The sequence below is a fragment of the Tachysurus fulvidraco genome, chromosome 10 (genome assembly GCF_022655615.1).
Source record: "Tachysurus fulvidraco isolate hzauxx_2018 chromosome 10, HZAU_PFXX_2.0, whole genome shotgun sequence".
Taxonomy (NCBI): Eukaryota; Metazoa; Chordata; class Actinopteri; order Siluriformes; family Bagridae; genus Tachysurus; species Tachysurus fulvidraco.
This window is the reverse complement of record NC_062527.1, coordinates 21732141-21747140: the sequence shown is the minus strand read 5'-3', so window position 1 is coordinate 21747140 and position 15000 is coordinate 21732141. Positions and strand designations below refer to the sequence as shown.

At 43.9% G+C, this 15000-nt stretch overlaps 1 protein-coding gene across 2 annotated transcripts in view; it reads left to right on the top strand.

Moving 5' to 3' along the window:
* khdrbs3 (KH domain containing, RNA binding, signal transduction associated 3) overlaps positions 1–15000 on the top strand; it is a 146774-nt gene that overhangs the window by 114040 nt on the left and 17734 nt on the right. Inside the window, exon 7 of one of the 2 annotated variants that reach the window (XM_027174647.2) lies at positions 6245–6285. In XM_027174647.2, coding sequence (XP_027030448.1) covers positions 6245–6285 — 41 coding nt within the window. Of the gene's footprint in view, positions 1–6244; positions 6328–15000 lie in introns of both variants that reach the window. The other variant, XM_027174646.2, reaches the window with a different exon arrangement.

Genomic DNA, 15000 nt, shown 5'->3' with positions numbered 1-15000 from the left:
AGAAGAGAAAAAAAACTCTAAAAACTTTTAGACAATGAAAAGAACAAAAAGTAAAACCTGTGTTTACATTCACACACACACACACACACACACACACACAAACACACACACACGAACACACACACGAACACACACACACACACACACACACACGAACACACACACACGTACACACACACTACACACTAACACCACACTATAAACACACGAACCACACACTAACACACACACACACATACACACACCACACACACAACACACACAACACAAACACAACACAACACGCACAACACATCCCCACACACCACGACACACAATTCATACCCACAATAACACACCCCAACACACACACCACACACACACTACACACCACACCCACACACCAACACTGACACACACACATTCACACCACTCACACACACACATGGACACACACACACACACGGACACACACACATGCACATACACACGCACACACATATAGACACACACACACACATGCGCGCACACACACATACAGACACACATACACATGCGCGCACACACACACACACACATACACACCTACACACGCACATACACAGACATGAACACACACATGCACACACACATGCACACACACATGGACACACACACACACACGGACACACACACATGCACATACACACGCACACACATATAGACACACACACACACATGCGCGCACACACACATACAGACACATACACATGCGCGCACACACACACACACACACACACACACACACACACACATACACACCTACACACGCACATACACATACACACCTACACACGCACACACACATACACACGCACACTTTTTATTGAAATCAATGTAACACAAATAAGTGCATGTAATATATGTAAAGCAAATAAAATAAAATTACGAATAAAATCTAACAATTCTATCATAAGTAAAAATAATTAAAATGCACAGATAAGAACAAACTAAGACACACTATGTAAGTGTTCGCCTGCGTTTGTTCTCTGGTGCACAATACTGAAGCAATACAAATGTAGTACAGTAACTACACATAAACTTGCCTAGAGTAGAAGTAGTAGGCATCTGCCCTGCCCTTCCACCCTGCCCTTCCCCTGCCCTTCCACTCTGCCCTTCCCCTGCCCTTCCACTCTGCCCTTCCCCTGCCCTTCCACTCTGCCCTTCCCCTGCCCTTCCACTCTGCCCTTCCCCTGCCCTTCCACTCTGCCCTTCCCCTGCCCTTCCACTCTGCCCTTCCCCTGCCCTTCCACTCTGCCTTTCCCCTGCCCTTCCCGTGCCCTTCCCCTGCCCTTCCCCTGCCCTTCCACTCTGCCCTTCCCCTGCCCTTCCCCTGCCCTTCCCGTGCCCTTCCCCTGCCCTTCCACTCTGCCTTTCCCCTGCCCTTCCCCTGCCCTTCCACTCTGCCTTTCCCCTGCCCTTCCCCTGCCCTTCCCATGCCCTTCCCCTGCCCTTCCCCTGCCCTTCCACACCCCCATCACTGTCACTACAGCACACAGGCCACACCCCCATCCTGTCCTATCGCACACGGCCACACCCCCTCACTGTCACTACAGCACACAGCCCACCCCCATCACTGTCACTCGCACCAGGCCACATCACTGTCACACAGCCACAGCCACCCCCTCACTGTCACTACAGCCACGCACATCCTGTCCACAGCACATGCCACACCCCCATCACTGTCACTACAGCACACATGCCACCCCCATCACTGTCCTAGACACAGGGCACACCTATCACTGTCACTACAGCACCGTCACCCCCATCCTGTCACTACAAGCATGCACTCAGTATAGCACACAGCCCACATCACTGTCACTACATCACACAGGCCACACCCCCTCACTGTCACTACAGCAACAGGGCAAATCGCCCTCACTGTCACTACAGCACACAGGCCACACCCCCTCACTGTCACTACAGCACACAGTCACACCCCCATCACTGTACTACTCACCAGCACACATCATGTCATAGCTACAGCACACCCCATCACTGTGCACTCTGCTCACAGGCCACACCCCCATCACTGTCACTACAGCACACAGGCCACACCCCCATCACTGTCACTACAGCACACAGGCCACACCCCCATCACTGTCACTACAGCACACAGGCCACACCCCCATCACTGTCACTACAGCACACAGGCCACACCCCCATCACTGTCACTACAGCACACAGGCCACACCCCCATCACTGTCACTACAGCACACAGGCCACACCCCCATCACTGTCACTACAGCACACAGGCCACACCCCCATCACTGTCACTACAGCACACAGGCCACACCCCCATCACTGTCACTACAGCACACAGGCCACACACCAATCACTGTCACTACAGCACACAGGCCACACCCCCATCACTGTCACTACAGCACACAGGCCACACCCCTATCACTGTCACTACAGCACACAGGCCACACCCCCATCACTGTCACTACAGCACACAGGCCACACCCCCATCACTGTCACTACAGCACACAGGCCACACTCCTATCACTGTCACTACAGCACACAGGCCACACCCCCATCACTGTCACTACAGCACACAGGCCACACCCCCATCACTGTCACTACAGCACACAGGCCACGCCTCCATCACGGTCACTACAGCACACAGGCCACACCTCCATCATTGTAATTAAAACACACAGGCCACGCCTCCATCACTGTCACTACAACACACAGGCCACACCCCCATCACTGTCACTACAGCACACAGGCCACACCCCTATCACTGTCACTACAGCACACAGGCCATGCCTCCATCACTGTCACTACAGCACACAGGCCACGCCTCCATCACTGTCACTACAGCACACAGGCCACGACTCCATCGCTGTAATTAAAGCACACAGGCCACGACTCCATCGCTGTAATTAAAGCACACAGGCCACACCTCCATCACTGTCATTAAAACACACAGGCCACGCCTCCATCACTGTAATTAAAACACACAGGCCACGCCTCCACCAGTAGGATGTCTTTGTCTCCATCTGCACAGCCAATTACAGAGTCACCGTTTCTGCTCCTCCTTAAAGCTGAACAATGTTTTCAGCCTCATGATGTTTAGTGAATTTCCTGCCAAATTTCCTGCCAAACCCCAAATCCCACAACAGGAAGTTGAAATCAACCCGAGACAATTTCATTAAGGACCATATGGTCACATGTCCAACTTAATAACCTGAACGTAATGAGCACTCACCATCTCAGGCTGTCCTGCTCACTTAGCTTCTACACCTAACACTGTCACCATCCTCCTCCTCCTCCTCCTCCTCCTCCTCCTCCTCCTCCTCTCGTCTTCCAGCCCGGGATTGAACTCGTCAGGCTTTAGAATGACCTGTGAAAGAAAAAAAAAGGTTGTGATGGTTTATCTGTGGTGAAAATGCAGAGAAGATCTTAGACTTTACCGAAAATCTTCATCATCATTCACTAATGTGTGTGTGTGTGTGTGTGTGTGTGTGTGTGTGTGTGTGTGTGTGTGTGTGTGTGTGTGGAGTGTGTGTGTATTCTTATGATAGAGAAATCAGGAAAGAGAGAAAGAAGCAAATACTTGAGACAGACATGTAAAAAGTTGTTGGACACAATTTACCCTGTTAGGCGTCAGAACATCTTCATAGAGAACCGTCTCTGTCCCCACACTTGTCCTCTGGGTTCGGGTCCTCTTAATGAAGGAGAGAGGGGGGGGGGTAGGTAGAGAGAGAGACAGAGAGAGAGAGTGCGAGAGAGAGACAGAGAGAGAGAGACAGAGAGAGCGAGGGAGACAGAGAGAGAGAGAGAGAGAGAGAGAGAGAGAGAGAGAGAGAGAGAGAGAGATAGCAATTCGATAATTTAGCTAAGTGTTTCGTAGTAGATTTGTGCATGATAAGATAGAGAACAAATATCGTCGACGTATCAAGGGATATATACGAATCCCAGAATAGATAGAGGTATAGAACCTATATAATATACATATATAGATACATATATACATGGAGTTCTCTTTCGTCAACCCTCATATATATATATCATATTACTAATCTATTAGATTTCTACCTATATTGATATATATACACAGACATATTATAGATCCCATGCTCGCTATATATCTATTTCTTTTCCTCTGTGTGTTCACATTGTGATGTTGATAAATCCCCGAGTGGTTGATTTCACGCATGTTAATTGGGGATGAATGGATTTGGAGCTGAGAAAGTGTGACAGACGGAGTGATGGAGGAGAACACAGAGAGGTCAGAGTCTTTAGTTCCGTTTATCCTGCTTTAGCCCGAGTGCAGCTTAGCTTTGAAGTGTGACTGGGCTTTAGGAGAGCAGGATGGAGAGGAGGACATGTGAAGCGCTGCAGAATCCCACCGTGTTACAGCAGTTAATGACATCAGCGTCACCTTCCAGTGACACACGCTTCATTATAACAGCTGAATAAGACTCCTGTCATTAGGGCTACGCTCAGGTTAACAGCTGGACAGAGACACTTTTCCTCTCTATACCAGATTCAATATAAAAACAGAAATTAAAGTACAACATTTTACATGAATACTAAATAATAATAATAATAATAATAATAATAATAATAATAATAATAATAATAATAATAATAATAATAAGAGATTAAAGTGCTTTCCTGGGAGGGAAAATAGAGAGAAACAATAATCAGAAAATGGAGAAAATAAAAATGTAATAGAAAATTAAAAATGCATAATTCTAAAGTAAACAAACAAACAAACAAACAAATAAATAAATAAATAAATCACCAAGAATATTTCTTTAAAAATATTATAAAATGTTAATAATATTAATGTTAAAAATATGTAATACAAATTAGAATAAAATATTTGACATGAATAATAATAATAATAATAATAATAATAATAATAATAATAATAATAATAATAATAATAATAATAATAATAATAATAATAATAATAATAAAGAGATTTAAGTGCTTTCCTGGGAGGAAAAATAGAGAGAAACAATAATCAGAAAATGGAAAAAATAAATATGTAATTGAAAGATAATTATTAAATAAATGAATAAATACATGAATAAATAAATAAACAAAAGAACCATAGCATATTTATTTTAAAAATATTATAAAATGTTAAAATTATTAATGTTAAAACATATTTAATATGAATTAAAATAAACATTTTCCATGAATACTAAATAATAATAATAATAATAATAATAATAATAATAATAATAATAATAATAATAATAATAATAATAACAAGCAAAATAAATCAATCCATCTATACAGGACACACACACACACACACACACACACACACACACACACACACACACACACACACACACACACACACTTACAAACTCGAGATGCCAATCAGTCTACACCCCCTACAGACTCAGAGGAGGACAGAACCTGGAGGAATTAAAACCTTTCTGTACTTCAGGAAATTTTCCACAATATAAAGCTAATCCACACTGTTAGTAACTAGCGAAGGTTTTCCTGCTCGGCTCGACTTCACCGTACACACACTTCCATTCTCACTATAATAATCAGATATAAGGGACAGCGAACAGAACACACTGATCTGATTTGGTCTCTTATCATTTGCAGCACAGACAGAGTCTAGAAATCTGATTTAGGAAATAAATTTGATTTGTCCTGCTGTGTGTTGACGCATCAAAGCTCGCAGTGTGTTTGTGTACGTGTGTATGTCTGTCTACCGGAATCAGGTCTAGCTGCTGTACACAGCTTTGATGAAGAAATCCATGGCCGGTGTTGGATATGAGACATGAGGCATTCTACCATGTTTTTGTGTCATCTGTGCTGCTCTCCACTCCACTGCTTTGTCTCTCCTCTGCTAATGGACTATTAATATGTAAAGAGGTCCAGTGGAGGAGATTAACCTCTTTACTGAGAGTACTCTGTGTGTGTGTGTGTGTGTGTGTGTGTGTGTGTGTGTGTGTGTGTGTGTGTGTGTGTGTGTGTGTGTGTGACACTAAACATCTGCCTGACTCTTCACCCTGACATCACGTCCCCGATCAGGACGAGTGCTGAGATTACATTACAGATCATCTGTAATAATAGAGCAGTTGTCCTGCTTCATGTTCTTCTTCATCTGTTTCATTTCGCTCTCTTCATACACTTGATACATGGCAGATTTCTCGAGTGTATATTTGTTTCATCTCTCTCTCTCTCTCTCTCTCTCTCTCTCTCTCTCTCTCTCTCTCTCTCTCTCTCTCTCTCTAAACAGGAATACGATGACGGATACGGAACAGCCTACGATGACCAAGGGTACGACTCATACGACAACACTTACAGTAACCAAGGACAAAAGTAAGAATGTGTTTGTGTGTGTGTTTGTATGTGTGTTTGTATGTGTGTGTGTGGTGTGTGTATGTGTGTGTGTGTGGTGTGTATATATATATGTGTGTGTGTGTGTGTGTGTGTGTGTGTGTGGTGTGTATATGTATATGTGTGTGTGTGTTTGTGTGTGTGTGTGTGTGTGTGTGTGTGTGTGTGTGTGTGTGTGTGTGTGTGTGTGTGTGTGTGTGTGTGTGTGTGTGTGTGTGTGTGTGTAGAAACTGCTGTTTTTCTTCCTCTGAATGGCTGCATGAATAAAGTGCAGGTCCACAGTGAGTCTGCAGATGTGTTCGCTCTTTTATTTCCTACAGAGTTCAAGCTGTGAGTGTGCACTGAGTCACTTCCTGCTCTCTGTGCCGATGTTCTCTGTGCCGATGTTCTCTGTGCCGATGTTCTCTGTGCTGATGTTCTCTGTGCTGATGTTCTCTGTGCCGATGTTCTCTTTTTTCCCGATGTTCTCTGTGCCGATGTTCTCTGTGCCGATGTTCTCTGTGCCGATGTTCTCTTTTTTCCCGATGTTCTCTGTGCCGATGTTCTCTGTGCCGATGTTCTCTGTGCCGATGTTCTCTGTGCCGTTGTTCTCTGTGCCGTTGTTCTCTGTGCCGATGTTCTCTGTGCCGATGTTCTCTGTGCCGATGTTCTCTATGCCGATGTTCTCTGTGCTGATGCTCTGTATGCCGATGTTCTCTGTGCTGATGCTCTCTGTGCCGATGTTCTCTGTGCCGATGTTCTCTGTGCCGATGTTCAGTTTTTTTTTTCTATAGCACTTAGTTCTAACTGTCCGTCTGACCGAATTCCGAAATTGTCCGCAAAACCTACAAACAAAAAGTGCTTGGACCCCTAATGATCGCTGCTGATACGTAGATGTGTTCTAAGCTGAAGTTTAGAATTTAATGTAGAGTTGTTGATTGAGTTGCCTGTTTAATAGATAGTTGTATCTCAAAAACGTATTCAAAAGCAATTACGATTTTTAAAAACAAAACAAAAAATTGAATACAAATATATTAGTGAAGTGAAAGTGACGTGACATACGGCTAAGTACTGTACGGTGACCCGTACTCAGAATTCGTTCTCTGTATTTAACCCATCCAAAATGCACACACACAAAAGTGAACACACACACAAACACACCGTGAACACACACCCGGAGCAGTCGGCAGCCATTTATGCTGCGGCGCCCGGGGAGCAGTTGGGGTGGTTCGGTGCCTTGATCAAGGGCACCTCAGTCATGGCCGGCCCGAGACTCGAACCCACAACCTTAGGGTTAGGAGTCAGACTCTCTAACCATTAGGCCACGATGTCCCCTTATACAGTAAACATGATTCCTATGTATGTAGCAATCTAACAACTGAGTAACAGGCAAAATAAGAAATATACCGATTCACTAAGTTCTAGATTAGCCAGTTGTTTCCTCTTGAAGGATTTGTTCAGATTCCAGAAATGGTCCTTGGAGCCGTAGCCTTAGCCGTGCTACGCTCCTAAACCCTGCTCTGGTTCATGTATCTTGCTGAACTCATGAGTCTAGTTTAGATCTGAGTAATATCTTTGGTTCGGAAGATTCTCTAGCTCAATAAATCAAATCTATTATTTATTCAATATTTTCGCCCGGACTCGGGGGGTCAGCAAAAAAAAAAAAAAGAAGGGGTGTGCCATTACTTTCGGTTTGATTCTATTCGGAGACCCTGCCTTTGTCCTGCTTTGTCGTCTGTGTCTAACTGTGAGAATGTTCTGCTCCTGATATTAGAGAGTGCTTTAGTTTTGCAGCTTAATGGACTAAAAGGCAGGCACGTGTAAAAGAAATGAGGGAATGCCTCGGCACTTTCTTCCCGCTGCCGGACGATTGTTTTCAGCAGCCGGTAGATTACAGTGTCGTGCCTGTCGTCGGGACTCCGAGCTTGATAATGGGTTTGGAGTGCTAACACGGCTAAGTGTAGGCTCTCTTTCAGCAGATGGCGACAGCTCGGATTTATGTTTGTGTCCTGTCGCACTGTCTGACTGCGTTTCTACACTGATGTGTTTGTGGGGTCGGGGAGGTGTGAAGGGGTGTTGGTGGGCTTTAATGGCCTGGTTCAGGGAGGCAGCGGATGCTCGCAGCACTTAAGATGTCAGTTGTGGTGAGATGGTGGGAGAAAATGGGAAGAGGAGCGAGAGATAGAGGAATGTAGAGTAATGGTCATTTTACTGATGGGTGGTTGATGTATTTTTTGTGGTTATGTGTCAAACTGAGGAGCGGCATTCTTCCTAAACACACACACACACACACACACACACACACACACACACACACACACACACACACACACACACACAGTATTTGTACCGTTTTTTTTTTCTATAGACATTTGAGGACCAGCTGATGTTTGTCTTGTGTTTGTTTGGCTTTAAAGACATTTGACATGTAATAAAATGTGTTTGTGTGTTACTGCTTTGTCGCAGGGATGATGGTGGACTTCTCTAATCTTATATCAACCTGCATTAAAGGTCTTTATAAGATAATTAAGTACAATTCTTTTATTCATGAAAAACACCTGACTTTTAATACAATCATCCTTAGAACGAAGGTAAAAAACTCTGTTTTTTTAACTGGTTTGTGCTCGATCGTTGTTTATAAAATGTTTATTTCAGTATTAATAAGCACTTTATATACCATGTACTCATCAATTGTTATGGCTTAGTGGTTAGCACGTTCGCCTCACACCTCCAGGGTTGGGGGTTCGATTCCCGCCTCCGCCTTGTGTGTGTGTGGAGTTTGCATGTTCTCCCCGTGCCTCGGGGGTTTCCTCCGGGTACTCCGGTTTCCTCCCCCGGTCCAAAGACATGCATGGTAGGTTGATTGGCATCTCTGGGAAATTGTCCATAGTGTGTGAGTGTGTGAGTGAATGAGAGTGTGTGTGTGCCCTGTGATGGGTTGGCACTCCGTCCAGGGTGTATCCTGCCTCGATGCCCGATGACGCCTGAGGTAGGCACAGGCTCTCCGTGACCCGAGAATTTCAGATAAGCGGTAGAAAATGAATGAATGAATGAATGAATATAGGATGAAACTAATGTAAAGAAATGTAACATGTTCTACAATAGAGTAAGTTGAGCATGTGGGTGTTTTCAGTAAAGGTCAACAAGGAACAAGTGAACAAAATAAATACTGGAAGTTAAAAAAAAATCAATATAGTTTTTTTTTTTTTTACATCACCAATAATTAGTGGATTGTTTTTTTTTCTGCCAATCACATAGTGGCAAAAATAGAAATAGCGCCAACTGTTAATCCTGGAGATTGAGTTTCTTATTGGTTGATGAATGCTGTGGTGTAAATTTTTCATACTGAAGTCACTGCTGGTGTTTGATGTACCTTTGAATGAGGCTCCGAACGTGTTAAGTCTTCACGGCCCGGCGAACTCCGACGTTAACGTACGGTAGGATGGTGGTGTAGCTCTCTGCCTACGTGACATTATTTATTCTTTGCGGCAGAGTAAATAAAGTATTACTTGTTTGGCAAGCAGCCTTACTGTTTCTCAGAGTCTCTGATGCCATTGATCTTAAGGCAGGCTTTGTGAGTAGAATTGCAGTCTGGAGGCAACAAACGCAAGCGAACCAGACTGTTACAAGAAAGACCAATAAAGCAGAAAGAAAAATAAGAAAAAGCCTAAAATCTACACCTTTGTCTGTGCAGTTAGTTGTCTGAATTTTCTCTGTATGATCTATGGTAAAGATATAACAGCTAGCACTGCAAACAGATCGTTTCAGTATGCGCGTTGATCTGCTGTAGCTCGAGGGGAAAGAAATATTCAGACAAAATACTGTATATAAATAAAATGACTCTTTCTTTTCCACACGAGTCGACTCAACTAAACTCTCTGAAGTGGCAATTATTAGCGGTGATAACTAAACCTGTAAAAAAACAAGCCTGAGCGTCAGAAAGCCTGGCGTCTTCACGATTGTTCAGAATAGTTTGAAGGTCGTCTGCTCCATATGGGACGCAGGGAAGCAGGGGGATAAACACAAAGTGTTAAAAGCTTGAAAATCACATACTTTTAGCAACCTTACCCGAGGAACACAATAGTGAAATAGGGAAAAATGAACCGTACGCAAATCGTAGCATTCTTGATCTATTCCCCTTTCTTCTGGTCATACGTAATGACTGGAAATGTTCAGTTCTCACAGTTCTCGTTATGCATTATAACTAGGCACTTCCCAGCAATTTCCCACTCACAACTGGCAAATTACCAGTTACACTCCCCCTTTGCATAAAAAGTACAGATTCCACCCGATTGAAAAGCCCTCGAACATCATTACTGATGAGTGCATGCATTACCAATGGCCAATTCCTACAGATTCCACTTCCTTTATCCTGTATCACTGCCCTTTCTACATATACGCATACTGGTCAATTTCTACCGTTCATACCTAATTTGTGGAAAATTTTCAATCCCCACCTATTCTTGTCTACTTACTTCTATTTACGTCACTACTGGCCACCACCACAAACTGATTCTTCCCAGTTAACCCTTAACTAAGGCTAGCAACTAATTCTACCCCCATTTTTATGTCAGGACTAACATATTCCCAGTTCCTGTCCCCTTATTTATACCACGTTCCTGGTTAATTTCCAGTTCCTTCACATTCCACCCCTTCAAGCATCACGACTTGCAAATGATCAATTTACACCCATTCCTATGTCACTACTGGGCAATTTCTAATTCACACTTTCCTTTTTTACATCTTTACTACATTTTCATATGCCACAACAAGTCAGTTGCCAGTTCCTCACAATTCACACCCCTTCACAAGTCACTAGTGGCCGATCCTCAATTCCCACCCATCCATATACCGATAGTTGCCAGTTCCCATTTTTCACCTTTTTCATGACACACTGCTGGACAATCCCTAATCGATGGAAAACACCCCCACCCCCACCCCCACCCAAACAAAATGTACTTTTACGACACAATGGGAAAATTCCAATTCACATAGATTCTACTTTCATCATACATCTCAACTGGACAACTGACAATTTTCACCTGTTCATGAATCACCGCTAATCGGTTTCTGCCATTTCCCGTCTATGGCCAATTACCATTCCTGCTCATTCCTGCCCATTCTGGCTCATTCCTGCCCATTTTACACATTATTGCTCGAGAAACTTACACATCCCAATAATTCCTGCCCCTCCAGTTGGCACATCTACCCAATTCCAGACTTTCACTACTTTCATACATCAAGTGATGGAAAGACTCTCGGTTCCTTCCAGATCCCATTCCTTTATACGCCCCTAATAACCCGTAGTCAATCCTTTCCCCTGTTTGCAGGTTATTACTGGTCGTTACCTTATGCATACCAGTTTACTCCTCTCATCCATGAACTGTTTCTATTGTATGTCATTGCCTGATTTAGTGCTCCTCATGGAACGATCCACAATAACGATACTGTCGTTATGATTTAAATAAGCACAGCGTGACCCTCATTCGAGTACACGTATAACGATCTGAAGACTCGGCAAGAACAGGATTCGCAAGATGAACCTCGGTAACCAGACAGTATGAGGTTCCAGAACGATTAAGATGAGACACGGGAGCTAAGATTCGAATCTTCCGCATGGTCACAAGGAGTCCCACATTTTGTCTTCACAATGACTAAATGTGGATATCGTAGCAGAATACTAGCAGCGGGAGGAGGGGGGAGATGGAGACGAGTACAAAGGGCCTTCACACAGGGGTGACAGCTGAAAAAAGAAATAGAGTTTTGTCACAGGGACAATGTCGAGGCCAGGTACTGTACACATACACTTTCAGCCATTTTTCTTTCCCCAGCTCACTCGCTCTCTCCCCAGGGAGGCGACTGGTCACCTGGTTACAGGAACTGCACTGCCTCAGGACTGCAAGAGAATATAATATGAATATTCTAAGAACTCAGTCTGAGGAAAAAAATAATTCACTAGGTCTTTTGGGGAAGGTGTATGTCTTTTCTCTTAGCTAGGTCTTTACTTATGCTGGAAATAAATGATGGCTTCTTCTTTGCCCAGTGAACACTTTTTAGCTCTGGATGTATAACAGGTCAGAATTGATGGCCTCTTTATTGGGTTTCCTACTGATAGCGATTCATTTTTACACCGGTCACTTCGTGTGTTGTCTCTGATCCGATAGCCGTCTGATTTGTTAAAACTGTCCCATTTACATCAGGCCACATAAACGCGTCTCGGCGGATCGGATATCGATCCGGTCTTTCTACTCCCGCCCAAAAGGCTAATATATTTTACCTCATTTCCGGGGTAATTGAAACGGAACACACTTTGGTGTATGCGGTTTTCAGAACGCGATCAAAAAGAAGATGAAAAAACTTGTTACGACGTTTATGCTACAAAAAACAGTGTTTACTGTTTGCTGCGTTTTCGCTGGCGGCAGCAGCGCGTTTTAAGACCCGACGAGACGCCTGGGTGAAAGATCACCTGCGAGTGACGTACTTCCGTTTGGGAGGAGTATAGCGCTGACGTATGTGGCTCGAACAACCACATTCATTTACACCTGTCCAGTTTCATCTGAAACGCGTCCCAGACCACCTCCTGAAGGGGTTTGTACCATCGGGTTTATATCCGTCTCCAAAACGTTTCGGAGGGCATTTAGACCTGGTCTTTTTACCATCGGGTAGCTATCGGATCACAGAAAACGCAGGAAGTGACCAGGTGTAAAAAGCCCCTAAGTCACTGACAAATTAAATACACTGTCAATATTCATGTATTTAAATTAGCTACCTGATTAGATCCAGGCTACCAGTTTCCTGTGGACTTGACAATAAATAATAAAGAAGACTAATATCTCAAACCTGTAAAGTCTATAAGATTCTGATTGGTCCGAAGGTGTCATTGTCTATAACAGCAGCTCTGGCAGTATTTCTAGCTTTAAGGCAAACTGCAAGCGTTTATCAATACACTCGAGTGAATGTTATCACTAGCTACAGATATATCGTTATCCCATCATAAATATGGGCTTAATTCATCAACACGTCAAAGCTCATGTTGGAACTGAGGAGTGTCGACTCTTTCTGTGTCTCGCTTTCAGACTAATTGGCTCCTAGCGCCGTACGTGGTCCACATTCATATTTAAAAGAAAACATTTGTCTAAAAGATTTGCACAAGGTTTACTGTCTTGTAGAGAATAAGCCGAGTCGAAAGCATTCGACAAATAAGGCAGAAATACGCAGCTAGCTTTTCAGAGCGATGGAAATTATTCACACTTCTGCTAGTGGCCTTTAAATTGTGTATTGACTTTTAAACGCTGCACATGTTCCTCACTTCATTCATTCATTCATTCTCTTATCCGAACTTCTCGGGTCACGGGGAGCCTGTGCCTATCTCAGGCGTTATCGGGCATCGAGGCAGGATACACCCTGGACGGAGTGCCAACCCATCACAGGGCACACACACACTCTCATTCACTCACACACTCACACACTACGGACAATTTTCCAGAGATGCCAATCAACCTACCATGCATGTCTTTGGACCAGGGGAGGAAACCGGAGTACCCGGAGGAAACCCCCGAGGCACGGGGAGAACATGCAAACTCCACACACACAAGGTGGAGGCGGGAATCGAACCCCCAACCCTGGAGGTGTGAGGCGAACGTGCTAACCACTAAGCCACCGTGCCCCCATGATTAACATTAGCTATATTTAATTCTGTTTGTAGTTTCTTTGTTTTTCCTGTATGTCCATTTTGATTACTTTTTAAAACCTACCCACATATGTGAGAATGATACATACTTTCTTAGCATAAGCCTTCACATTACAATTTTGTTGAGACATCACACACACACACACACACACACACACACACACACACACACACACACACACACACACACACACACATTCTCTTATCCATCAATTTTCCATCATTTCTTCAAATTTCACTATATGTGTAAAACATTTCAACTTTCCCACCCATTTAAAATGCACCATTTACCCACTTAAATGTATTTTTTCCCTTTCAAACGTAAGACTTAAGCACCCCTAAGTAGCAGGGTCTGTAAACCGTGTCTGGGATGTTACTAATTCCTCTGAATGAGATGCAACTTGATGAAATTATTAGCTGCAGAAGACTGAAACGAAAACGCTCAGGATTAGGGAGGTAAAGGTGAGTGTGGCAGGTGGGAGGATGGTTTAGCGATAGTCCGCAGCAGGAGTTTGAGGGAATGAGCAAATTATTGTGGTGCACCTGTTTCTTATTTGTGGCTTACTCCCTAAAGCCCCTGGCCAATCAGATCCCAAAATGACTATTTGGGTAGGGTGCGGAATAACCACCACTTTTGTATCATGATTTTGTATTTTATACAAGATTCTGGGGTCTCGTCCTGGCTATAAAGTCAGAGTCCAAGGTGGGACTCATGGGAAAAGCAGCGGAATTGATCCAGAGGTACTGGATAGTAGCTTGGACACAGCTTGCTTGTCCACGATTTTGGCTAATGTTTATTGCTGTTGTTGCTGTAGACGTGACATGACGTGATATACGGCTAAGTACGGTGACCCATAGTCAGAATTTAACCCATCCAAAGTGCACACACACACACACACACACTGTGAACACACACCTGGAGCAGTGGGCAGCCATTTATGCCACAGTTGGGGGGGTTCGGTGCCTTGCTCAAGTGCATCTCAGTC